Source organism: Pithys albifrons, chromosome 5 (genome assembly GCF_047495875.1).
Source record: "Pithys albifrons albifrons isolate INPA30051 chromosome 5, PitAlb_v1, whole genome shotgun sequence".
NCBI lineage: Eukaryota > Metazoa > Chordata > Aves > Passeriformes > Thamnophilidae > Pithys > Pithys albifrons.
Genome location: NC_092462.1, coordinates 70,159,661 through 70,186,762, shown reverse-complemented (window position 1 = coordinate 70,186,762; position 27,102 = coordinate 70,159,661). Strand labels below are relative to the sequence as shown.

Below are 27,102 nucleotides of genomic sequence, written 5' to 3'. Positions count from 1 at the left end.
CAGTTTTGAATATTCCTTTATTTTGGGCATTGATTCCCATAATTCTGCTCAAATGCTGTGCACGTTTATGAGAAAAGTTACAGACATTACAGATTCATCTTCCAAAATTCAGATCACACCACACAACCACCCCTTTTCCTAGAAAGGTGCAAAGACAACCCAAGGTTCCTACACACGGAGATTCGTGCGGTTGTGGTACTTCTGGTAGGGATCATCCACATACCAGTTCCTCCTTTTCCAGAAGGAAGTGGTCATCTTATCAAGGAGTTTACACTGTGTTCTGTTGCACAGCACGAACTCCCTCAGACGCTTCCTCTGGGAAGCCGATTTCTTCCACAGTCTTTTCTTGTAACCAGCCTGTCAGAAGGAAACACACACACAGATTAAAACCCCAACCTTTTAAGTAGGTCACTGCAAATACACACACAGCCACACTGCTCAGCAAGCCAGGGTAAATCCCGCAGGTTCAGGAAAATGGGAGTCTCTCTACAGAGCGTTTTTAACTTCCACACCAGGCACTGCCCTCCAAGGGAAGGAAAACAATTACACTTTATGGTCACTGTAAAGCAGAAAGTCTCACACTACCCAAAGAGTCTGACCTTTCTCCTAACCCAGAGGCCATTGTGCAGCCGGAGGAACCTTTTCACAACAGCTTTCACGCTTTTCCTCTTCCCCCTCCGGATGCTGCAGTAGATGAGAGTCCTCGCTGGCTGCTGGAATACACTTGGAAGCAGAGGTGTGACACTAAAGAAGAAACAACCCCAAAACAGGGACAAAACATCTTTTTATAAAAGTGATCACTGCATTTTTCACTTAGGGAGAGATCAGTTAAACACTCAAACACAAACATTCAGCTGTGACCAGGATTCAGAAATTGCTTTTAGAATATTAATCACCAATTGTTCTGGTTGGAAGTGGCCTTTGGAGATCATCTTGTCCACCCCCATCAGCACCAAGAGAAAAAGCAGCTATTACAAGACTGACTGTACAATATATCCCATTTCACCTCCTGCTTCAGGCATTAATGGTACAGAAAGGGGAGGCTCGGGGCCAGCACAGACCTGCTACTGAGGGCAAAGGGGCCCAGGCACCTCAGACAGAAGTATATTTTAAATATGTATGTATAGGGTTGGGGTGAGTCTCTCCTCCCAAGAAACAACAGGACAAAAGGAAATGGCCTCAAGTAGTGGCAGCAGAGGTTTAGACTGGATATCTAGGGAAAGTTTCTCCACTGAAAGGGTTGTTCATCACATCTGCCCAGGGCAGGGGAGGAGTCCCCATCCCTGCAGGGGTTTAAAGCCGTGTGGATGTGCCAATTTTGGACATGGGTCAGTGGTGGCCTTGGCAGTGCTGCTTAATGGCTGGACTTGATGATCTTAAAGGTCTTCTCCAACTTTAATGCTCCGTGATATTCATATATATACATATATATACATATATATATATACACATGGAGGCATTTCAATATAATTTCAATATATCTGTACTATATATATTACATGCTATTGTATATAATTATTATACATAACATAGACTATATTAATATTGAAATAAAATTTATATACACGATAAAATATTAATATATATTACATACAGTGTACACTACATATAATACACCCTTATATATTACATAATATATATTTCTGTATAAACACAAAGTAAGTAAATAATAGATAATAAAATCCTAAACAAAGTAGATAATATAAGTGTATATAAATATATGCTTATATACATTTAAATATATACATATAAAATATATATAGTTAAAATAATATATTGTAAATATAAATATTATTGTAAATTATATGTCATTGTTCATATAAAAATATATAAAAATTTAAACAGGTTAATAAAAATATGTCAAAATATTATATATTAATATATTAATACATTAATCTTTATACATTGAAATTATACATTATATTATCAAAATATATCTTTGTATATTGGAAATGGTTTATCTACAAATATGTAAAATATAGAAATAAAACATGTCAATACATATTATATATTAATACATTAAAATATACAATTAATATATTTTATATATTGAAAATAGTTTATATAGAATATATAAAACATTTAAAATACATTAAAATACATCAATATATATCTTAATATAATGCAATATGTATATTAATATATTTTATTTATATATTGAAAATAGCTTCTCTACAGATATATAAAATTTAAGATATAGAATTACAACTATATATTAACAATAGGTGTATATACACATACATGATATATAATATATATATTATTTTCATATAAAATATGTGAGAATAGATATTGATATATGTGTGTGTATATATACATACACATATACATGTATAAACTCCTAAATATATACACACACACACATATATATCTCTTACATATATACACACACACACATATATACATACACACATATATATTAATACTCTTACATATACATATACACACACCTAAATATAGAAACTCTTACATATATATACATATATGTATACACACACATATATGTATACACACACCTATAGACACATATATATAGACACCCATATTTATACACACACATATATATAAACTCTTGCATATATATACACATATAAACTCTTACATATATATACACACATATAAAACTCCAATATATATACATACACACACACATACATATATATACACGCACACACATATATAAAAACTCTTACATATATATATATACACATACATGTATACACACACACACAAATCCCTACACATATATATACATACACACACATTCACCTATATGTCTACACACACGTATATACACACACACACACGTATACACACACACACATACGTATACACACACACACACACGTATACACACACACACACACACACGTATACACACACACACACACACACGTATACACACACACACACACACACACACACACGTATATACACACACACAGCACTCCCTTTAAGGTTGTTTTTCTGCAGGACCGAGGCAGCCTGCACAGCCCGTACCTGCTGAGCACGGCGGGTGTCGCTACCCGGGCCCGGATCCCGCCGAGCAGGAGCGGGGCCGGGAGCGGGTGCGGGGCCCGGAGCGGTACCGAGTGCAGGGCCCGGAGCTGGAGCGGCGTCCGGAGCGGGGCCGAGAGCGTTGTCCGGAGCTGGAGCGGGGCCGGGCCGAGCCCCGCGCAGGGTGCGGGCAGAGACAGTGCGCGGGGCGCGCAGCGCCGCAGGAGGCCTGGGGGGACACGGAGAGACATCAGCACGGACCGGGACACCCACACACGGACACCCACACACGGACACCCACACACGGACACCCACACCTCCCGACCCCCACACACGGACACCCACACACGGACACCCACACACAGACCCACACACACCCTGACCCCCACACACGGACCCACACACCTCCCGACCCCCACACACGGACACCCACACACACGGACACCCACACACAGACCCACACACACCCCGACCCCCACACACGGACACCCACACACGGACACCCACACACGGACACCCACACACGGACCCACACACACCCTGACCCCCACACACAGACCCACACACACCCCGACCCCCACACACGGACACCCACACACGGACACCCACACACACCCCGACCCCCACACACGGACACCCACACACACCCCCCGGCCCCCACACACGGGTCCCGATCCCCCGGGCCGCACCCGCCGCCCCCCGCGCCGCCGCCGCCGCCGCCATGTCCGCGCCGGTCCCGCCCACAGGCCGAGGCACCGCCCGTGCCCGACCCGGGTTAAAAGCTGCCCCCGAGCCCGCGCCGGCCCCTCCAGCCTCGGGGAAAAACCCACCCCGTGGTTTTGAGTTATTATTTCTGGGCGGGTTTGGTGTATCCTGGTTTTGCGCGCAGAACCCCGGGCGGGCCGGTGGGCTGTGAGGGCTGTGAGGGCGGGAGGTTTGTGTGCTGAGTGAGGGGCGGCACCGTAAGTTGTGAATAGATCAGCGCGTGCTGTGCTACATTTGTGTTACAAGCGCGTTTCGCTTCTGTTCGGTTTTTTCCTGAAAGTTTCTTCCTTCTCTCCCAACGCAGAAGAAGCCGCGCCCCTGTGCCGTGCGCTGCGGGGTGGTCTCCCCGTGGTCTCCCTTCCAACCCGGACCCGCCCCGCGTTTCTGTGCTTTATTTTTATTTGTATTTATTTCATTCACCGCCCGCAGAGTCCCCGGGCACGCGCCAGGCCCCGCTCACGCGCCCGCGTCACGTGGGCCCCTCCCCGCCCTCCCATTGGCCCGCACGCGGCCACGCCCCCCGGCGGGGCGGGCACGCTGGCGCAGGCGCGGTGCGCGCTGAGGGCAGGGCGGGCCGGGCCGGGGGGAGGCGGTGCCGGCGGGACCCGCGCACGGCGCCTCGCCCGCGCCCAGCCATGCTGCGGGCCTGCCACCGGGCCGGGCTCGCCGTGGCCAAGCAGGTGAGCGCGGCGGCGGGAGCCCCGCCGGCCGGCCCCGCTGTCACCGGTGGGGCTGCGCGGGGGCCGGGCCGGGCCGGGCCTGCCTGGGGGGTGAGTGTGGGCAGGGGCGGGGGGGGCGCGCCTGTGACCGCGGCGCGGCGCGCACTGAATGACTCGCCGCGCGCGGGCCGCGATTGGCTGCGATGCCCTTGACGGGCGGGCGCGGCAGCCAATGGGCGCGGGGGGCGGGCGCTGGTGGGTGGGGCGGACTGCGAGTCCCGGCGTGCCTTGCCGCGGCGCGCCGTTCCCCGCTGCGCTGTTCCGCCGCGCTGCACGCCGGGACTCGTAGTCCGCGCCCGTGCCGCGGGGCACGCCGGGGACTGTAGTCCCGCCGCCATGGCCTCGCCGGGCCCGCCGCCCCCCCTCCGCCGGGCCGGGCCGGGCCGGGCCGGGGCAGCGCCGGGAGCCGCGGACGCGGCCCGGGAGACGGCGGGGGCTCGGCCGGGCCGCTCATGGCCCGCTGGCCCCGCGGGGCGGGGCGGCAGGCGGGCGCGCCGGCGGGGAAGGACGTGACCTTGCGTTCCCCGGCGCGGCCCCGCAGGCAGCGCAGCGGCGGGAGCGGCGCGGGGATCCTGGGGCGCGGCGTGGAGGATGAATAATGTCAGCGCTCGGGTGTGAGGGGAGCCCTCTGAGCTCACGGGGAGGGCACGGCACGTGATGCCGCGGGGAAAGTGCCCGTGGGACTCGTGCTCTGTGTTCCAGACCTTTGCCTCTCCTTATCGGCACTGATAAGGATGGTGATGTGGTGCGGAGCGTCTGTAAAGCAGAGTCGGCCAACTTTGGGAAGCCACGGGGATCTGTAGGTGAGGGTGACTCCTTTGCCAAGGCCACGACTTTTATTTCATCTGCCTTCATAACCAGTAAAAAGTAACCCGATTAGATCACTTTTTGTGTCCTGCTCCCCATCCCGTGTTCGTTACTCCCTGTTCACACAGTTCAGCACAGGAGAAGCTGTGCATTCTGCGCTGCAAGGCAGCACCTCCCTTTCCTCTGCTGCTCCGTAGGAGTCCTCGGGCCAGGTCACCTGATGCCCACTGAAAAAAGGCTCTGGGTTTGCCGGGCTGTGGAAAGTTTTAGCTGGGAGCTGAGAAGACAGAAACCAGGCTTTGGCAGATGTTTATCACTTGGGGCCATTTGCATGGCTCAGCCTTTAACAGGATGTGTCTGGAATGACTGTACAACTCCAGAATAGCCAGGGTGGTGCTCTGTGGCTGGGAGTGTGTCATCGGGCTATGAGAGTTTGGTGGAAGAATCACAGAATGGTTTGGGTTGGAAAGGAGCTTAAAGTTCATCCTGTTCCTCCCCTGCCATGGGCAGGGACACCTCCCACCAGCCCAGGTTGCTCCAAGCCCTGTCCAACCTGGCCTTGGACACTTCAGGGATGGGGCAGCCACAGCTTCTCTGGGCAGCCTGTGCCAGGGCCTGCCCACCCTCACAGGGAAGAGTTTCTTCCAGAGAACTGTGCAAATACAGGTGCCAGAGCACTCTGTGAAGTTTGTTGTCTGTACCTTTGCTGACTGTTTCTTTACTTAAACCCCCCAACTTTTCCTTTATCTCTACTTACCTTTCCTGATGAGACCAAATACAAGGGAGATTTAGTTTGGGCAGCAAAAGTGGGCATGTAGTGAAATAGTTTTACACATTTTGCTTCTTTTTTCATGTTGAAGGGAAGTTTTGTTCCATACTGTAGCACATACACATGGAGACTGTTTCAGATCCTATGGGCTTTCTGCAACTAAAACTTGTTTCTTTTTGGGTAGCAAAAGAGACAGAAACTGGAAATGAGAAATGACTTTTTAATTATAGTGTTTGTATTGCAAGAGGTGCAGAGCTGGGGACTCCAATCAAGAAGGGCTCCCCTGATCTGAGATGAAAATGGGTAGTGTTTCTACAGGAGTGAAAACTCCTGCCACAAAGTAAGACCCTCTGGTTGTTAACAGAAGCTGACAGTGAGGCAGGTCTGTCTGTGTTTTGGGATGTTCAGATACCTCTCTAAAGGTTAAAAAGCCCACTTGTCTAAGGAGGGCTGGACCTGCTCAGGACTCTGGGGTAACAGATCCCTGTGATGTTTGGCTGCTGGAGAAACCTGAGAGCTGGGAATCAGAGCCTGGCAGGGTGGGAACAGCAAAGCAGCTGCTGCTCCCCAAACCCAGAGCAGGATGAGAGTCTGAGTGTGGAAAATCCCAGCAGAGAACTCATGGTGGAGAATGGGAAAACTTTCTTTTATCCTTCTTACTGTGAGCTCTGTGTGTCAAGGATCACTAAGCTTGTTAACAAGCAAATTGAAGTTACAGCTGCAGAGAGTTGTTCTTCATCACCCTGATTTCAGAAATGTTCAATGCTACATTTGCAGTGCTGCAGAGAGAGTCTTACTGGGAGCAGGTTTGTAGTTCTCTTTGAAAAGAATCTGGGCTTTTGAAGTAAAAGTGTAGGATGTTTAGCAGAAGTTTTGAATGATGGGAAATCAGAGTTCTGTGGTCGGATGCCCTTGGGACACCTGACCTCTGTCATAGTGAAGACAAACTTCCTCTGAAGTTTATGGTTTGCTCTTTTGTTTAAGCACAGAAATCCCACGTTGCTGAAATTCTGGGTCAGGATGCTCGAGGCTGGTGCTCAGAGAGGTTTAGGTGGGACTGGAAGAGGATGGTGTGTGCTGTGTCTGGTTATTTGGAGGTGCACATGAAATATAAACCTGCAAGGCAGATTTTATGTGTTTATTGATGCTCTGCCATGTTGTGCCTGTCCTGGGCATCTGTGGGTAACTTTAAATGCTGAACTCACTGGGGGTCCTAATATTAACCAGAGTGATGTGCCTTGCAGAGTAGTTGTTGTTATGATTAAATAGTAGATAATAAATGTAAAATAAGAAGCATTTATGAAGTCGAGTGAAACAAATACCACACAGAACTGCTGGAGGAGGATGAAGAAATAGAAAGAGCTGCCCTGTGGTGCCCTTGCTGTGGGGATCTGTGCTGTCTGTGCTGCCTCATCCAGAGGGTTTTCAGTCTTCTACATGACAGCAAGTGGTTTGTTTCTGTCTTGTACACAGCACAGCAAAGCTTGTGTGATGTATTTCTCCCAGATCCTTTAAAGCATTATTACTAAATAAATAACAGGGGTCTAAAAAATTACAAACTCCTGGGAATTATGCAAAGGGGAGATTAGAAACCACCTGCAGGTTTCCAGATTATGGTGATACAGCAAATACAAGCAATGTTATTATGATGGGCAAAAGGGAGCAATGCTTCTTTAAAGAATTAATTTTCAAAAAGTCAGTGATTTTTGGAGGTGTTAGGGTACTTTGGTGTATTTGTATGTGAGGGAGGAAAATCAAACTTGGGTTTCTGTTCATGAACCATCAATACTTACAGACTTTTGAATGTTGTTCCACTGGCCAGCTGTGGGAATTTGTTGCAGACTCTTGAAAAAAAGTTGGTGGGGGGTTTAGTTATCACTCCCATTGCACAGGTGTGAGAGTGCAGTGCCATACATGGAGGGCCTGTATTTTGGTTCCTCTAATCTTGGTGAAAAATAAATAAAAATGAGGATTTGGCTAATCCTACCAAAGCCCAGCTTGAAAGGGACCTTGAAAGGTCATCTGGTCCAAAGAGCATCTGGGCTTAAATCAATATTTCCACTGAAAAACCCTCTCCTGGTGTACAAAGCATAAATGCTGAGCCACAAGAAGCAAATGTTCTCCTCGGCCCTGCTGATTCCCTGAGCACAGCCTGATCCAAGAGCAGGAACTGTTTGCTGAGGGTGTAGAACTAAATGTTGTTTGCCATCAGTAGGTGTGAGTAGGGGCTTTGGCCAACATGGACATGGGTGAGCTGGCCCAGGCACCAGGGTTGTGGTTATGGCTGTGGGAGCCTCCGGGATTGCCAAGAGGGCACATCCAGCCTGAGCAGGAGGGTGGGATGATGGTGGTGCAGGGTGGGGTGACCTCCAAAAACCTGGCCAGGAGCTTGGGAGTGATGGGTTACTTCCAGCTGAGCACTGGGCAGAGCAGCATAATCCCAAAGTGCTGGAAGGGACTGGAAATTCAGTCTGAATTTATCGATAGAAAATCACTGGTTTTGCCTTTTCATTTTACTGAGTTGAGCTGTTTACATAATGCTGAAATAGTTTGTTCCTCCTGTGCTTCACGGTGTAATAGGGACATTCTGAGAGTCAGAAACATGTTCAGCAGTTCATAACAAAGCGATTTATGGGGCTATTAGTACTGAAATTCCCTGTGAAAGGACCAGTGAAGCCTCAGTAAGTGCTTCTGTGGCAGCCAAGTAAGAAAATCAAAAACCTTTCAGAATATATTTATTATTTTGTCACCTGTTTTATCCATCACAAAACAGAAAACCAACCATGGAGCACAGTGAGGGCTCCTGAAGGTCTCAGGGCCAAGGGGAGCACGTTTCCTCCTGTTGCACACTTGCTCCTGCTACTAATTAAAAATGTCTTGGCTGCCTTTCTGGAAAGAGTAAGAATTCAGTGTTCCTGCCTTTTCCTGTCCACACTTTTGGACAAGGATGGGACCTAAACCACAAGAGTTGTGCCTGTTGTTGCCATGTGCACAAGGAATCAGAGAAACTTGGCTTCTGGGATTATGATGTAGTGAAGCATCTCCCAGTTTTTTAAGGAGAAAATTCCCAGTTGGATTAAATATCTCAGCTGTGGGAAAAGTTCTTTTTGTGCCTTGTACTTTGATTTCTCATGAGTCCTTTATTTCTGTGTTAGTAATTCCCATGTGGGGAAAAACTTTTGAGAGGGACAGTGTGTTTCCTTCTGAAGGCTTAGAGCAGCTTAACCAGTCCTTCTGGTAAATCCTAATTTTCAGCTAAAATATGCAGAAGATAAACATCTTGGGTAATGTGGTTCTTGTTCAGTAGAATATAATGAAAGGTCACTCTTCATATACTAATTTAATTTATATTATAATCTGATGCCTATGTGGAAAGTGTATGCATTATTCTTTGAATGAAGAAGTCTTGATTTGGAAGCTCAGTGAGAATTGCTGTATGTCTTCAGAATTGAAAGTAGTTTTAGTGTAAAATGTAGTTTTTGATAGTCTTAAGCATTTAAACAGCTGCTGTTTCCTTCTGCACTGCTCACACCGAGCTGTCCTAGAGCAGGAGATTGTTGAAGAGAATCTGAACTGACAGGGGGCAGGAAACATAAATAAGCAAAACAAATGCAGAAATAAGCTGGGAGAGGGTTATTTTTTCCTTTTCACTTTCCAAAATGCCTGATTACTTCTTAAAAAGCCCTTTACCTGGAAGCTGCACCTGGGGAAGCTGCACCTGAGAAGGGTCTGCTCGCTGTCCAGGGGAAAGAGTCCAACATCACAAACTATTCTGAGTTGGAAGGGACCCACAAGGATCATGGAGTCCAACTCTTAAGTCAATGGCCCACACCGGGGATTGAACCCATGACCTTGGCATTATTGCAACCGAGTTTTAACCAACTGAGCTAGAAGGTTCTACATCACTGTTCTGGTGCTGTCACTGCTTTGCTCTGGACCCGTGTGGGCTGTGGTGGAGCAAATCAGTGCAGTGCTGCCGTTGAGGGGGAGAATGTTTGAATGTGCTCACTGCTCACTCCTTTTCCCTGTACCCCCTGCAGAACAGCCACAGTCTGAGGGTGTCGCTCCGTCCATTACGGCTGTGCCGCGGATACGCCTCCCACCCGGGAGAGTCCGGGTACGTACCAGGGATCGGGGGGTGGCGCGGTTTGGTGTTTGCCATGTCAGAAAATTCACATCTCTTTCACTCTTCCTTCCTCCTCAGTGTTTCTGTAGGCAAAGTCATTGGTGCAGGTGTCCTGGTTGTGGGTGGAGGAGTAGGTGGGACCGTCCTGTATGCCAGCTATGACAGACAGTTCCGGGAGAGTGTGGAGAAGGCCATTCCCTACTCCGACAAACTCTTTGAGATGGCACTTGGCCCTGCTCCTTCCAGCACACCGATGCCAAAGAAACCAGTGAGTGTTTCCCATTCACTCCCACCTGTTCATTTTTCCATGTTTTAGACACAGGGCCTGCTCTCAGGTTTCAGGTTCTGATTAGTTTTGCTGTGTACTAAGAATTAAAACATTTAAAGCATTTTTAAGGTTTCTGAAATTCAGAAGATTTAGATTATGAAGAGGTACTACTTTGTGGTGCATAAGTGATGCTTGTACGTCTCCCAAATTCATCATATAATTGTGGTCTGTGGGTTGCAAAACTGATTTTTATTTACAGTAATGTGGTAGAATCCCAACTGAATAGCTGCCCTGCTTTACTTGAAATAAACTGGTGAGAGAGAGGGGAAGGTGACAGGCTGGAATGTAACTGTTTTTCTAGAGGCTTAGTGTAGTTAGGGGTGTTGCAGGATTAGAACTTATAATAATAAGACAAACTTATGTTAAAGAGAACTGAGAATACCTCTGAATGAGTGAAGATTGGAATGGTGCAGAGCCAGGCATAATCATCATACTTTGAAATCTTAGTGGCACAACCCTGCAGAAGGGAAAACCTGACACTGCCTTCAGCAGAACTCTGGAAATTGAGCCTGGAAGTTTCTCTGCTCCTGCATCTGCAAGCAGACACTTCCCAGTTATCCACTGATGATGAGAAGCTGCTCTGGCCATGGTTTTCCTGAGCTTTGAGAAGCCACTTGATCTTCAAGAAACACAAAATACTTTTAATTGGATTTTAAGAAAGCTATTCTTAATGAGTGGGAGGGTATCAGTTAACAAAAGTGTATCTCCTCTGGTTCAGCAGCACTTGAGGTGTGATCAATCCAAGCTCTTGGTGCCTCCCAAGCACCAGGAAATTTTGCACACCAGCTCCATCAGCAGATGGAGTTGTCACCTCCCTGGTCATGGCTCTGACTCAAATGCTTTCATTTTTACTTTGTGGCTTTCCATGAAGGATATTAAAGGATTAATATCCTAAAACCTCACAATACTCTGTGTTTGAGTGTTTGTCTGCCCCAACCACCAGCATGTGAAGCCCTTCAGAGGGAGATCAGTGAAGCCACAGTTACAGTTTCTTCATTATCTGTAGAGTTCAACACTCAGAAGTGCTTGGAATATTTGGGCCATGAAACTGTTTGCTTTTTATGCATAAGTTAATAAATATTTGTTTATAGTGGAAACTGCCACAACTCTGCCTTCATTTTTGGAGAGGTGACAATTGTAAAGATCCCTTCTAAATTAAGAATCAAGGCAAGAAATTAGGTGGCCTTGCTGCTGTTCTTGTGTGCCTTGGAGTTCAGATTATGGTACAGACATCTGGACACAGAAATGTTCTTTTCCACTGAAACCCAAGCTGTTTGGAAAACTGAGGATATTTCTTATTTTTGATGTTTCAAGATACAACAAGGTCCACTGAAGATCTCTTCTGTAGCAGAAGTAATGAAGGAGTCTAAACAGCCTACTCCCAAATCCCAGATAAGCAAACCAGAAGCTGCTGCTCCTTCAGAGGATAAACAAGGTAAATTTTTAGAATGTCATGAACAGAGAAGCAAAGGACTTCATGATCTCCAGTATCAGACATGCTAGAGTAGATTAAAATAGTCCTTTGAATGGTTGAAGATGAATGTTACAATTTCTTAGAATTAAAGTTATTTTCTTTACAAGTCATAAAATTTGCCTAAAATGGCTTTACTTTTTTTCCTATCCCCTTAGATTTTAGGAAATGCATTTACTTAATAGAATATTTACAATCTTAAGTTAAACAATGACTAACCTACATAGTTTAGATATGAGACTCAGTAGGACGAGAACCAGAGTTCTCTTCCTGCGGAGTCTCTTGAGTGCTGGACCCTGAGGCCATTTGCCCTCTCCTTGCAAGCTCAAGAAACTTAGTTTTGGGTAATTGCTGAGCGGCTGTGAAGCCAGATCAGTTGGAAGTGGTTTAGAGAGGAGCAGTTGCAATGTCTTTTTACGTGTATCTCCTATGGCTGTGTGTATGGCTAGCTAATACCTTGTTGCTGTTTGCCCAGGAAATTCTTTTTCTGGAAATAACAACATCAGTGTCCAATTAGTATGTTTCTACAGAGGAAAAAAGTGAAGTCTTACAAAGCTGTTCCTACTTTATAGCACATACCATAGAATCACAGAATGGTTTGGGCTGGAAGGGAAGGGAACCTTAAAGATCATCCAGTTCCAACTCCCTGCCGTGGGCAGGGACACCTTCTGCTAGCCCAAGTTGCTTCAAGCTCCATCCAGCCTGGCATTGAACACTTCCAGGGCAGAATTCCCTCCCTGAACCCACTGCCCAAGCTGCTGGGGATGCAGCCAAGCACTGGGGGTTTCTGGGGTGCAGGTGCACATGCTGGGTCACATTGAGCTTCTTGTCCACCAGCACCTCCATGTCCTGCTCCCCAGGTCTGCTCTCAGTCCATTCTCCACCCAGCCTGGATCTGTGCTCGGGATTGCCCCGACCCAGGTGCAGGACTTTGCACTTGGTGTTGTTGCTCTTGTGTGAGGTTCACCCACACCCACCTCTCCAGCCTATCCAGGTCCCTCTGGATGCCATTCCTTTCCTCCAACATACTGACCACATCCCACAGCTCAGAGTCATTGCCCAGCTTGCTGAGGGTGCATCAATCCCCCTGCCCATGTCACTGACAAAGATGTTAAACAGCACCAGTCCCAGCAGCAATCCCTGAGGGTCACCACTCTGCACCGGTGTCCACTTGGACACTGAGCCATCGACCACAACTCTGAGTGTAGCCATCCAGCCAGTTCCTTATGCAAAGAGTGGTCCATCCATCAAATCCATCTCTCTCCAGCTTGGAGACAAGGATGTTGTGCAGGACAGTGTCACAAGCTTTGCATCTGTCCAGGTGGATGGTGGCAGTCACTCTTCCCTCATCCACCAAAGCTGTAACCCCATCATAGAACGTCACCAGATTTGTCTGGCACGGTTTGTTCCTAGTGAAGCCATGTTGGTTGTCGCCAGTCACCTCCTTATTTTCCATCTACCACAGCATGGTTTCCAGGAGGATTTGCTCCATGACCTGGCCCGGCACTGAGGTGGGACTGACAGACCTGTAGTTCCTTGGGTCTCCCTTACTTTTGTTTTTGAAAATGGGAGTTATGTTTCCCCTCGTCCAGTGAGTTGAACTTAATCAGACTACCAAGACTTCTCAAATATGATGGGTAGTGGCTTAGCCAGTTCCCTCAGGACCCATGGAGGAATCTCTCCAGGAGCCATGGACTTGTGCACCTTCAGGTTCCTTAAATGGTCTCAGGTGGTGTGATTGGAGCACTTGCCAGTGAAGACTGAGGCAAAAAAGTTATGAGTATCTCAGCCTTCTCCACATCCCAGATAACTAAGCTTCCTGTTTCCCTCTGGAGAGGGCCCACGTCTTCTCTCGCCATCTTTTTATCACCATCATACCTATAGAAGCTTTTCTTGTTGCCCTTGTCATCCTTGGCCAAATTAAATTCTATCAGGCTTTAACTTTCCTAACTTCAGATCCCTGTCTGCTCAGATAATCTCTCTGTACTCCTCTCAGGCTGCCTCTCGTTGCTTCCAATCTCTGTGGGCTTCCTTTTTGTGTTTGAGTTCATCCACAGAGGCTTCCTGGCAGCTTTGCCTGACCTTCTTTTCATTGGGATGCATCACTCCTGAGTTTGGAGGAGGTGGTCCTTGAATATCAACCAGTTTCCTTGGGCTCCTCTTCCATCCAGGGGTTTATCCGCTGGTGCTCTACCAAGCAGATCCCTGAACAACCCAAGGTTTGCTCTGCTGAAGTCCAGGGCAGTGAGCTTGACTATGCCCTCCTCTCACTGCCCCAAGGATGTGGAACTCCACCAGTTCATGGTCCCTGCAGCCAAGGCTGCTCTTGAGCTCCACATTCCTCACCAGCCCCTCCCAGATGGTGAGAACAAGGTCCAAGATGGCACCTCTCCTCATTGACTCCTCTATCACTTGGAGAAGGAAGTTGTCATCAGTGCATTCCAGGAACCTCCTGGATTGCTGATGCCCTGCTGTGCTGCCCCTCCAGTAGGTGTTGGTGGTTCAAGTTCCCCATGAGGACCAGAGCTTGTGGACATGAGGCTGCTCCTGCCTATTTATGAAGGGCCTCTTCCACATGCTCTTCCTACTGGGGTGGCCTGTAGCAGACCCTCACTGTAATGTCACCTTTAATCCTGACCCTTAAGCTCTCAGCCAGCTCCTCATCCATCCCCAGGCAGAGCTCCATGAATTCCAGCTGGTCATTGATACAGAGGGTGATCCCCCTCCTCATCTTCCTGCCTGTCCTTCCTAAGAGCCTTCATCTCTCCATTCCAACGTTGCAGTCATAGGAGCCATCCCACCATGTCTCCTGGTTCCCCTCCTGTTGTTTTAAACCCCTCTTCACCAGCTTGGCAGGCCCTGGGCCTCTCCCTCTCTGACAGACGGCCCTGTGAGCCCCACCTGTACTAACTGGTTTGTTCTGTAACTGTATTTGACAGCAGGCAAGGCTGCAGCTCAGATCATCTCTGCAACAGGTGTGGCCATGTCGGTGCCAGCTCCGGGGATACAGACTGAAGAAGGTGAAAAAGATCATATGAATACAATGAAGAAAACCAAAATCTAAATTTCAAGTGCATAGATTTGTGCTTCTGTGTTGGTATTTGTCAGTGTTTGAAGTGCTGAGTCTCTGTGTCTCTTGCAGAAGAAAACTTCTGTCATCTGTTACTAGATCTTTAACACAGTGAGAAGCTGAGGTTGATGCCGGGGCAGGTGTAGGTGTGAGCATGAGAGGAAATCCTGCCTTTGAGTTGAACTGAGCTTGTCCAGTCCAGTTTGCCTCCAGTCTTGGGGGCTCTGATTGCTGTTCAGAAAAGTATCTGCTTAGGGCCAGGTGAAGAAGCTACGTTTATTGTTAAGCTCAGCAAGAGGCACTGGATTCCAGTTGGTGGTCTCTTTCAGATGAGGTTATATTATATAATCTCTTCATGTAGGAACACATCTCATATAAAGTATGCCAAGGGTAAGTAAATGCCTTCTGCAGAGCAGCATCAGCATTGCTCAGAGGTGACCTGTGGGTTTTGTTGCAGCATTGGGCTCTCCTCAGTTCAGATGCAACTTGCTGTTGGTCTTGAGAGCCTTAGATGAGGCATTTTAAGTACCCAGAGGCAAGGGAATAGGGAGATAATTGTGCTTCACTATTGTGAGTCACCATAGCCCTCTCACTAATACTTTGTTGTTTGTTTGGGCTCTCTAAGTATCCTAAGGGAGAACTGAAAGTCATAACAGAGGTTGACTTAAAATTTAAACTTGGCTCCATAAGTGTTTCTCACTTCTTGCGTTTTACGTCTGAATCTTGTGTAATTTTGTGACTGGACAGCATAAAATTTCCAGGTGCATGCAAGGTGTCTGTGATAGTATCTTTAATTTTTAAAAGATGCGAGATTGATCTTTGTAATTAAAGATTCTTGAGGTAATTTCACTGTGGCTTCAGACAGAAGTCAGATCTATGCAGCAATCCCAACTATAAGATTCAGTTTTGATCATAAAATTATTTCCCTGCAAGTAATCAGTATAATAATTTGGACTCTCCACTTAAACAGTTTATCTGCTTCCTACTTCTGAATAGGTAAAGAACATGAAGGTTCCCAGGCCATAAAGGAACGGTCCCCAGAGGAAGTTGCAGCTCGGCTTGCCCAGCAAGACAAAGAGGAGCAAGAGAAGATCTCAGGTAAGTCCTGATTGTCAGTGTTTCTACGGGTGTGGATGGGACAGAAGAGCTGTGGGACTGCTTTGTCTCTAGAGCTCTAAGCTGCTTACACACCTCTTTGTTGTTGTCCCTGTGTTGAGGGGCAGAGTGAGTGGTGTGGAAGCTTCTTCCACTCACTCAGAGGTAACTGAGAATTGAAAAATAATAGAAAATTGAGGTTGGAATGGATCAACCAATTGAATGGTTCAGGGAAGACAGGAAAATTTACTTGTTTTCTCTTAAGAACCACTCTAACAAGTGAACATGGGATGTACCTGCACCCTCTGAAACCATGGGAAAGGTCTCCCACTGAGGGCTGTGTTGCTGTTAGTGCACACTTGCACCCTCATAGTCCTGCCCTAAATCAGGAGCACATTTTGTCCTTCTTCTTCTTTAGGCTGCTTTGTAGTTCCCAAACTGACAGCTTTTCTGGGTCACAGAAAATAATGTTAAGAGATGCAGAGGCTGTAAAGTGTCATTTTACTAATGATAAAGTTAGTTTCTTTATTGTCTAATTGACTTACCTGTTTTTTCCAGCCCTTGCAGCAACTCTAGAAGGAGCTCTGAACACAACTGCTCGTGTAACCCTTCAGGCTATCACTGCCCAGGAGTCAGCTGTGCAAGCAGTGAATGCCCATTCCCAGATACTGAAGGAGGCCATGGATAATTCTGAGGTAAATTGGACAAATGGGGACAACTTTATCTTTTTCATTCTGTTCAGCAAATCTTTAGTCTCACAATTAAAAATAAACTTGGAAAGTTTTCTTGCAATGTCTTTCCATTTATCACAGTTTTAACTAATCTTTCCGGTTGTGAAATGTGGTGTAGTCAAATAATACAGTGGTGTTGGATTTTGAATATTGTGGGTTCTTTTCCCCAACTCCTTTATTTCATTTTTGCAAGAAGATAAGTTCAAGTGAATACATTAATAGTTTTCACACCTTTCTTTACCTAGTTAGGGTGTCTGCTGTCCAGCCCAATAATTCCATTGAAGTTATGCCCTTGGCCAAAATCTTCTTGCTTGGTTGTTCATTTCTTGTCTGGAAATGAGAAGGGGATGTACAGTTGATACCATTTGTGGTCCTGGTGTGCTCACATTGGGGCTTGTGTGGAACTGCTGCTGCCTGTTCAGTTCTGGAGCAAAGGATTTGGTTCAGTTGTTACTCGGTGAGGGACATGTGAGCAACTAACCAAGCACCTGAGACTTAATGTAGTCGTTGGTAAAGTAACTGTCTTAAGAGTTTGCTTTTGATTATTAATTATTAAGCTTACTTTAATCTTAAGCAGATTCAAAGTATTGTGGTTAAGCTTAAAAGCAATTTTGAAGTGCTACAGTACTTTAATACATGTAGAGATTTCCCCCCAACCTTGTGGCACCATACAGTGTTCCTCCTGTAAGCTCTTCTGCATGGACAAAGGTCTGTGGCTCAGGAAAAAACCCATAAAGAATCAAATAAAACAAAACCAAAACGCTGGAAGAAAAACATCAGTTATAAAGCTTCCAGCTGTGCTGCTGAACAACACGAGAATGTTGCTCAGTGTGAGTGCAATGTTCAGGGGCATGTGATGCTCTGCAGGCTTTCATTTCTTTGGTAACTCTGATTTAGTGGTTGTAACAACCCTGATGGGGATCTGTGCTTCCTCCTCAGGAGGCTGGGGAGAAGAAATCGTCGCAATGGCGCACGCTGGAGGACGCACTGAAGGACCGGAGGAGAGCGGTGGATGAAGCTGCTGATGCCCTTCTGAAAGCCAAGTGAGTTGCTTGGTTTAAGTCTTGGAGTAATAAGTTAGTGTGGCTTATGTGAGGGCTGGCAAACACTGGAGGGGTTTCTAGAAAGTAGGGACTCACCTGTGTTCATAATTGAACTGACGTATTTGTGCCAATTCAAAAAATATTTTCATAAACTGATGAGTATTTTATTGGATGTGTGTAAGTCATGGATGCCTGTGCACATGGTCCTCACTGTACCAGTCTGAAACAGTCCTGTTCTTTTTTAAGAACTTGTTTATCTCCTTCGTACTTATACATAGTGTTGGGAAGTTCAAGTTAGATTAAAAATGCCCCACAGTCCTTTTAGTATTATATTGAATAATTTTGTCCATACTAACCCTATGGTAAGGACTTCAGCTGAGAGAAGAGAAGGCTCTGGGGAGACCTTTGAGCACCTTGCAGTACCTCTAGGGGCTACAGGAGAGCTGGAGAGGGACTTTGGACAAGGGCACAGAGTGGCAGGACAAGGGGGAATGGCTTCAAAGTGACAGAGGGCAGGGTCAGCTGGGATATTGGGAAGGAAACCTTCCCTGTGAGGGTGGGCAGGCCCTGGCATGGGTTGCCCAGAGAAGCTGTGGCTGCCCTGTCCCTGGGGTATTCAAGGCCAGGTTGGATGGGGCTTGGAGCAACCTGGGCTGGTGGGTGGCATTCCTGTCCATGGCAGGTGTTTGGAACTGGATGATCTTTAAGGTCCCTTCCAGCCCAGACCATTCTGTGATGACTCCACGACTGCACTCTCTGTGTACTGAGTCAGTAACCATCACCAGCCTCTTTTAGTTGTAGCAAAAAATTAAACCTGTCAGCATCCTTTGGCAGCTCCATTTGTCCACAGAGTTTCTTTTAAGGTTAGACTTTTACTAAGGCTGTGTCAAAGAAAAGGTTGAATTGTGAAAGGAGCACTGCTCTTACCCAGGCTCTGTATGAACCACGTCGCTGTGCACTGAGCGCTGCCTGCAGGGTCCTTGCACAGCAGTCAGAGCAGCAGGAGTGAGATGACAGACAGCATCTCCAAAATGCCCTTGTAATGAGGTTAGAAATGAATTTGGAAACCCTTTGATGCTTCTGAGGCTGAGGGGGCAACATCATCCCTGAAGATGCTTTGTTTCTATTATGGTATAAACATCTATCTTTGAAGTTGCTGTGCTGACTGAAATTAGTGGGAGGTGTAACAGGTTTCATGGATAAAACAGAGCTAACGCAAGCCCCACATGCACCACCTTTTGTTCTCTGTTGCTGTACTAGATGTCTCTGCTTTTATTTATTTTCTTAATTTTTTTATTTTAAAGCTTCCTTATTCCAGTGAAACCTCCATTGGTTGCATGGATTTGGAAAAGGAGCACTTTTTCACTTTTTCCTTGATTTCCAATTGTGCTAGAGGAAAGCAGTTCTTTCTTAATTACAAAAACCCATAATCTGTCTTTACAGAGCCCTATAAATTTTCTCCCATCCTCATTAATCTCCACCAGTCACCATGTCCAAAACACTTCTGCAAGCGTAAGCCATCTATATTAAAAATGTTTCTTTGCTTGAAATGTCTGCAGTCTAATTCTAACTTAGTTTTACTATTACTAACTCCTTTCAGTGCACTTTCATCTTCCCTCCAGATAAATCTTGAATACTAACTGCAGTATAAATAATTCTCATTTTACATGGAATAGCCACACTGGCATCTTTAGGTTTCAGGCTGTGGGAAAAGAATAATCTTTAATCACAGCATCTTAGAGCTGGTAGATGGGAAGCAGCAGTAGAGTTACCCAGTAGTTCTTCCTGTAAATACCAACAGCATAAAGTAAATTTTGTTTGGGGTGATAAGCCCTGTATGTGTTACATTTAGCAGCTGCTTCTCTTTCCAGAGAGCAGTTAGAGACGATGAAAGGTGTAATCGAGAAGGCCAAGAAGTCTCAGCTTGCAGGAGCCAAACCTCACATTACTGCTGCAGAAGAAAATCTCCATCATATGATCGTTGACTTGGACAATGTGGTGAAAAAGGTAAAGTTCCCTCAGACTGTTTGTGATTGCCAAGAGAGTAGGGAGTCCTTGCAGAGAACCCCCATGGCCAGATCCTCTGCCGGAGGTGACATATTTGTAAAGTGCAAATCGGTGCTTTTGTAGCTGTACTCAGTCTTTGAGCTGGTTGTATTGGCAGTGATCAGACATGACAAGGTCTTTGTGAGAGCTTGAACTCTGTCCTGAGTGTCCAGGGAGCTTGTTTGGTGTCAGTCCATTCTGTTGACAACTTGTAATTCTTTCCGTTTGATTCCAAGAGGTATTTAGCATGAGGTTAGGGAGGAGTTGGAAAAATGTGTGCTGATGACTTGGTGGGTAAGTCACTTTGCAGTCCAGAAGTCTGGGGAAGAAACCTTAAAGGTGAAATTTATCTCCCCTTGCAGGACAGCACTGGGTGAGTTTTTGTGCTCCCCCAAGTGAGTTTGCTTCGCTTGGGCTGGAGGGTACCAGTATCCGCCATTAATCCAGGGCTTTAAATCATGTGTGGCTTTGATGTTACTACTTGTCTTGAAAAATAAACTGGTGTCATTTTTGTTGTAGGTTCAGGCAGCACAATCTGAGGCCAAGATTGTAGCTCAGTACCACGAGCTGGTGGCTAAAGCCAGAGAGGAGTTCCAGCGGGAGCTCGACAGCATCACCCCCGACGTGCAGCCCGGCTGGAAGGGCATGAGTAAGTCTCCCATTGCAGGGTTATGTCTTGCTTGTTGCTCTTTGGTTTGTGGTGCTTCTGGAACTGCGGCCACCAATGTCCAGTTTCCACATGGTTTGGTTGGTTTGAAGTGAAAATTACTTTGCAATTAAAATAAGGTGTTATGAAGAGGATTAGTTCTGCAAATTACCTGTGCTGTGCTGGAAGTCACAAACCACCATTATTGGAATGATGAACTCCCTGAATTTCTCTACATCATTACTGAAACTGAGAGATTTCACTGCTCATACCCTGCCTGCCCCATACATGTTATTTCTGAGTTAAACTGACACAATAACTTACCTGTGGCAACAGCCAGTGCTGCACAAAGCAGGGAACAGACATCTTCAGTCAGCTCACACACAGCAGTCCCTCTGCCCACGCCATGCCCACAGCTTCTCTTCCTCACCTGAACTGCTTTGATTTGAAAGACAAGCAGAGTTGCAGGAGGTGCAGTGTGTGTGTTCACCATCACTGGGGATGAGCTACTGCAAGAACCTGTGTGTGGTGTGTCCATGGACCAACTACTGCCTGTGGTAGTCTAAAAAAAAATAATTCCCTAAAAAAAACCTCCTCCCCAGATACATTCAATCAGGGTTTAACATGAATGTACTGGGCAATCTCAGCCTTTTTCTAGCCTCAGTGTTTAGAGGCAGCTGTCATGGCTTTATTTCTGAGTTACAGACTTTTTTATAGAAGTGATAACTGCCATTTGAAAAAAAACCAACAAACTGTGGTGTTAATATTGCCTAAATTTTTTTTCTTGAAGTATACAGTGAAGAATTAAACACTCTTTTTAATGGTATTTTATGCTTTAGAAATGTGGACCTCAGTTCACAAAATCATTTTCCTGGCTAACTGAATACAGCAGCTCTCTGGAATGGTCAGTTTTCATTTAAAAAACCAGCCAACCACACACCCAGTATTTGTGGGGACAACATGTTAGATTAACAAATAGGTTGTGGAGTTTGCTTTTGGGGTGTTAATTTTGAAGAAAACTTACTTAGACATCCTGGAGTTGGAGCTGCCTTTCCTGGCAGAGGATAAAAGGAGAATATCTTGGGTTCTGTGATCGCTGCCCTTCTGTGGGAGGAAAGGGAAGCTCCTGGTACCTTCCATGTGCTCCATGTCCTACTGGTGTGACCTCCTGACACTCATGGGACTGCCTTATTGGGGTTCCTCACTCTCACTGCCACGTGGGAATTTGTTTCTTTACCAACTGCTTCTGTTTGTAAGAACTGAGAAATGTCAGACTAAAATTTCCAGTGTCCTGTTGCACTTTGCTATTTCAGACTTGTGTCCTTGCTTTGGCTGAACTTAAACATCCATCTGTGGGTTTCCAAGGGTGGTTTTAGTGGTTGGGGTGTCTTGGGCTACATCTTGCCTGTAATGCAGAGACTTTTATACTCAACATGCTGTTCTTTCTGAATTCTGAAAGACTTGGACTCATGTTTAAGTCACTGTAGATAAGATCTTAGTTTTCTGTTTTACTTTTGCATGACTGCCTTGCTGTAGTGAACGTGCATTAACTTTCCCAACCTCTCTCCCTTCTGTTGCAGAGATAACTGACTTAGGTGAGTTACTGTCACTTGTTCTGGTCCTGTGAATGCCATCTCTTCTCTTTGTCCTGTTCATGTTTGTGTGGTGCATGAATTCCCTCTTCCAGCAGAGAAAAACACTTAGCAGATACATTGTGGCTGTGAATCCTGCTGCTCTTTGAGCAGCCAAACCTGAAAGGTACAAACTGGGGTAAGAAATCTGGTTGTGAGCAGTTGGTCTGGAGGACTGCTGAGGAAAGAACATGATTGTGGCTGTCTCACACTGACTGCAGTGTTTTCAGGCTCACACTCTGAGAGCTTGTACTGCTTGGAGGTATCACTGCTTGGGGTTTTACATCCCCTGCTGCGCTCTGTGCTGGCACAGGGGAAAATACACTGTGGTGTAAAGACCAAGAAACAGTTGTCATCAGGTCTCCCTGCTTGAGTGTGACATGGATATGGGAGTGTAAATAACAGCTGGGAATAATTTGAAAGAAACTAAGATACTTTCTATGTCCTAGAAAGAGAGCACTTGCCTGTAGGTGTGGCTTCAGAGAGTGGTGCCAGGTGGGCACTGGCACAGGTCAAGGGCTTGAAGTGCTCAGGTTTTCACAGAACTTCTTACTGGGGCCCATGGAGCCCCAGAGCAGTGGAGTGGGAGGTGAGTGGCACTGTGGCAGCATTTCCCTGACTCCCGGTGTTCCCTCAGCTGGGCAGTTATCCACGGACGACCTGAATTCCCTGATCGCGCACGCTCACCGGCGCATCGACCAGCTGAGCAGGGAGCTGGCGGAGCAGCGCGTGAGGGAGCAGCAGCACATCGAGACAGCCCTGGAGAAGCAGAAACTTGAAGATAAAAAAGCATTTGAGGCAGCTGTGGCCAAAGCACTGGAGCGTCACAAAAGTGAGATTGAACTGGAGCAGGAGAAGAAGGTAAGGTGGCCTAACACACCTGGTTGGATCTCTGGCTCAAAAGGGAGGTAGAAAAGCTGGAGGAAATGCACAGAGAAGCACCTGGGGTGTTCTGAGTGGTGGGAGACTTCAGATGGGTGACCCCCAGGCTAAGCATGGAAAGGAGGTGTTGAGCAAGGAAACTTCTGCAAAGTTGGAATGGCACAATCATACAGTGAAACAGGGAGGGACTTTGTCATGTTGCTTGTCTGCTGTTGGAGTTAGGAGCAGGGGGTCATAATAAATCATAGTTTGGTTTGGAATGGACCCTAAAGACCATCTCATGCCAAACTCCTGCCATGGGCAGGGACACCTTCCACTATCCCAGGCTGCTCCAAGCCCTGTCCAACCTGGCCTTGAACAATCCCAGGGATGGGACAGCCACAGCCTCTCTGGGCACCCTGTGCCAGGGCCTGTCCACCCTCACAGGGAAGCATTTCAGTGTTGGATCTGACCCAGTATGGCCATTATAGGGCTGTGCAGTCCCTCCATTTTGTCTCCAGGAGGTACATCCGTGTTCTTCCACTCTTTGACAATGGTTTGGGATTTGATTTCTTCCTAAAGGACTATGGAACCCCAGAATTTTAATACTGCTTTGGATGTGAGGCAGCTGCAACTTACAAATGTGTAGGAATTTGGGCATTGGAGGTTTTATCTTTTGAGATCCCACAGTGCAAGTTGACACTTGTGCCAAATACTCCTGTTCTTGAAAATGGGGTTGAACACTGGTCATTAGTTGAAAAATTTGCCTTGACACAGGAGGGAAATGAAGGATTTCACCTGTAGCCTGTCTGTGTAAAGCACTGCAGGAACAGGTACTAATTTAGAGCTCTTTTTTAAAAGTTGCTTGAACTGTCATCTCTGTGTTTAATGGAAGGTTGGTAATTAAACAATCCTTTAAAAAATGCCCAAACCCAACAGAAAGCAAAAAAACTATTCAACTGCTCCTAAATAAATCTATACCACCCCCTTGTGCACTGTCTCAAGTGGCTGTTTTATACAAAACAGGTAAAATCAAGTTAAAGGAGTATTACTGTTTTATAAAACTGTGTCTAACTCAGCATTACAGCATGTGGGGAAAAGGTGAGGTGTGTTTTGTTGGAAGCTGGTGTATGAACACCTGGGTGTTTCATTTTTTATGTGCTGTTGTGATAGCTGCACGAAGGGCCTACCATGAAGCTGTTCCGTAACATCCTTAGGGAAAGGCTCAGCTGTAAAACTGGACCTCAGCAGGTTTTTAAGATGAAACCTGGGTTCTGTCACTGCCAGTGCTGTACCATGTGCCCTCAGCAGTCCCTGGTGTGTGGGGGTCAGTGTGGGACAGGCAGGGCTGTGGTAACAGCAGCTCCTCTGTGTGTGCAGATCGAAGAGGTGCGGGAGGTGATGGAGAGCGAGATGCGGACGCAGCTGCGGCGCCAGGCGGCTGCCCACACCGACCACCTCCGGGACGTGCTCAAGATCCAGGAGCAGGACCTAAAGGTGGAATTTGAGCAGGTAAGGGAGAAGAGGCTCCAGAGGAATTCAAGGGATATTTAAACCCTTGCAAAGCACACACTTGGCAGGATCAGACTCACAGAATCATAGAATCAGTTGGGTTGAAAGAGACCTCTGAGATCATCAAGTCCAACCCTTGGTCCAACCCCACTTTGATTGCCAGATCATGGCACTCAGTGCCACATCCAGTCTCACCTTAAAAACCTCCACAGTCGGAGAACCCACCCCTTCCCAGGGCAGGCCATTCCAATGCCTGCCACTCTCTCTGTAAAGAACTTCCTGATATCCAGCCTAAACCCTCCTCTGGCAGAGCTTACACCCATGCCCTCTTGTCCTAGTGTTGGTGGCCTGAGTCCCGAACCACGTACCAAGATATTGAAATGGAGGTTGGGGAGGGAGGCCAGCTTACCTAGAAGAGATAAATATTGAGTGCCTCAATACATAGGTTTTATTCAGACTGGTCTTAATTAAAAGCTTTTGCTGTAGGTGACAAAATTTTCCAGTTATAAGTGTGTTAACTTAAATTCACTTCAATAACGTTTCTTACTGGTATATTGTTTTTTCTCATATATTGTATTTTCTGTATACATTGTCCCTAGCAAGGACAACAGATTTAAAGAAACATGTCTTAAAAATAAGGTAGGTGTAATTAGCCATCTGTCTCTGGTCTGATACATGATCTCCCTGTTTCAGAACTTAACGGAGAAGCTCAGTGAGCAGGAGATGCAGTTCAGACGCCTTACTCAGGAACAGCTCGACAATTTCACCTTGGACATAAACACTGCCTACGACAGGCTGAAGGGAATTGAGCAAGCAGTCGAGAGTGAGCACTGAAATCCCATTTCTTTAAGGACTAAGTATTGATCCCCAAAGGCCCATTACCGTAACCTGGGTGTGTAAACCCAGGCTTAGGGATGAAACACGCAGGCCTGGGTTTGCTGCACTACTGAGCACGCAGCAAATCCCAGATGAGCCAGTCCAAAGGGTTCTCCCACAAGCTGTTCTTTTGTTCTGGCTCCAAACTGTGGGACAGTCTTGCTTTAGAGCACAATCCACAGAGGGGGATGCTTTGGAAAGCAGAGTGTGGAGGGGAATGGCTTTTGCTGCTTGTGCTCAAAGCAACTGAGAGTCTGTTCTCGGCTTACCCTGCAGGTCACGCAGTGGCCGAGGAGGAGGCCAGGAAGGCACACCAGCTGTGGCTGTCCGTGGAAGCGCTCAAGTACTGCATGAGAACAGCCACGGGGGACAGTCCCACGGAGCCCCTGGGCAGCGCGGTGAAGGCCATCCAAGCCAGCTGCTCCGACAACGCCTTCACAGAAGCCTTAACAGCTGCTCTGCCGCAGGAGTCCCTGACGCGGGGCGTGTACAGCGAGGAGGCCCTCAGGGCGCGGTTCCACACGGTCCAAAAACTGGCAAAACGAGTGGCCATGATCGATGAGACGAGAAACAGCCTGTACCAGTACTTCCTGTCTTACCTGCAGTCGCTGCTGCTGTTCCACCCCCAGCAAGTGAAGCCGCCGGCCGAGCTCAGCCCCGACGACCTCGACACGTTTAAGTTACTGTCTTACGCCTCCTACTGCATCGAGCACGGAGACCTGGAGCTGGCAGCCAAATTTGTCAACCAGCTGCGAGGGGAGTCGAGGAGGGTGGCACACGACTGGCTCAAGGAAGCGCGGATGACCCTGGAAACCAAACAGATTGTGGATATCTTGACAGCTTACGCCAGTGCTGTGGGGTTGGGAACAACTCAAGTGCAGTGAGCTGGGATTGTAGCTTTGGAGGCAGCTCAGTAATTCTGTGCAGCAGGGAAATGCCACGATCTCCTGAGGGTTCAAACCGAGCTGTTGGCAGGGCTGGAAGCGTTAAATCAAAGCACGGGTACTGTCTTGTTCCTTGCACTGTATTTAACTTCACCATCTGTTGTATTTTTATTGGGTTTGAGTTGTCATGACGACCAACTTCAGGAAGCTTCCCTACAATTCATGTAAGAATTAATGTTTCCCCATCTTACCAAGTGGGCTTGTGATCCAACCAAAATAATGTTTGTAACCTGCCATTAAATCATTTGCCACTTTGTCAGCTGAATAAAACAAGACTTCAACCACTTGCTTCTGCTGTTTAGTCTCCTGTTTAAACGAACTACAGCTGGGGTAGTACAAGTTCAGCCTTTTTCCATGACCTGAAGAGCTAAACCTTTGGTTTGGAATTCAGTGACATGATTCATTAATTTGTACAGCTTTAAAAAAAAATGTAAAAAAAAATCCATGTTTGAGTACAGGATACATAGCTATAAGCTGGTATCAGAGCACACATACTGTGGTGAATTTCTGCCCTGGTATGGTTCTTGTCAGACCTGCTCTGCTGTGGGTTTAGAACACCAGATACTTCTATCAGGAAGACAGATTAATTCAACCGTGAGAGCTCAGATAAAGACCAAGCTCCTTCCTTCCTTCCCTTCCCTTTCCCTTAATTCTTGCCCTCAGTG

At 46.7% G+C, this 27,102-nt stretch overlaps 2 protein-coding genes across 7 annotated transcripts; one reads left to right on the top strand and one right to left on the bottom strand.

Annotated features, from left to right (window-relative positions):
• On the bottom strand, nt 1-3,759 carry MRPL35 (mitochondrial ribosomal protein L35). The gene is made up of 4 exons (XM_071555250.1): nt 3,687-3,759; nt 3,001-3,226; nt 600-744; nt 1-357 (listed from the first exon to the last, which is right to left on the bottom strand). Exons 1-4 carry the CDS (start codon nt 3,718-3,720, stop codon nt 169-171), a joined length of 594 nt encoding a protein of 197 aa, XP_071411351.1. The 5' UTR covers nt 3,721-3,759; the 3' UTR covers nt 1-168.
• A 553-nt stretch (nt 3,760-4,312) lies between these two features.
• On the top strand, nt 4,313-26,724 carry IMMT (inner membrane mitochondrial protein). Of its 6 annotated transcripts, none has more exons than XM_071557003.1 (15): nt 4,313-4,442; nt 10,098-10,174; nt 10,262-10,451; nt 11,826-11,946; nt 14,925-15,002; nt 16,049-16,150; nt 16,706-16,842; nt 17,818-17,921; nt 19,793-19,928; nt 20,487-20,616; nt 22,194-22,208; nt 22,882-23,105; nt 24,486-24,617; nt 25,311-25,440; nt 25,770-26,724. In XM_071557003.1, exons 1-15 carry the CDS (start codon nt 4,398-4,400, stop codon nt 26,375-26,377), a joined length of 2,229 nt encoding a protein of 742 aa, XP_071413104.1. In that variant the 5' UTR covers nt 4,313-4,397; the 3' UTR covers nt 26,378-26,724. The 6 variants fall into 6 exon arrangements, with proteins under 6 accessions (XP_071413104.1, XP_071413103.1, XP_071413106.1 ...); XM_071557002.1 differs by having other exon boundaries at nt 14,922-15,002; XM_071557005.1 differs by lacking the exon at nt 14,925-15,002.
• The last annotated feature ends 378 nt before the right edge of the window (nt 26,725-27,102 follow it).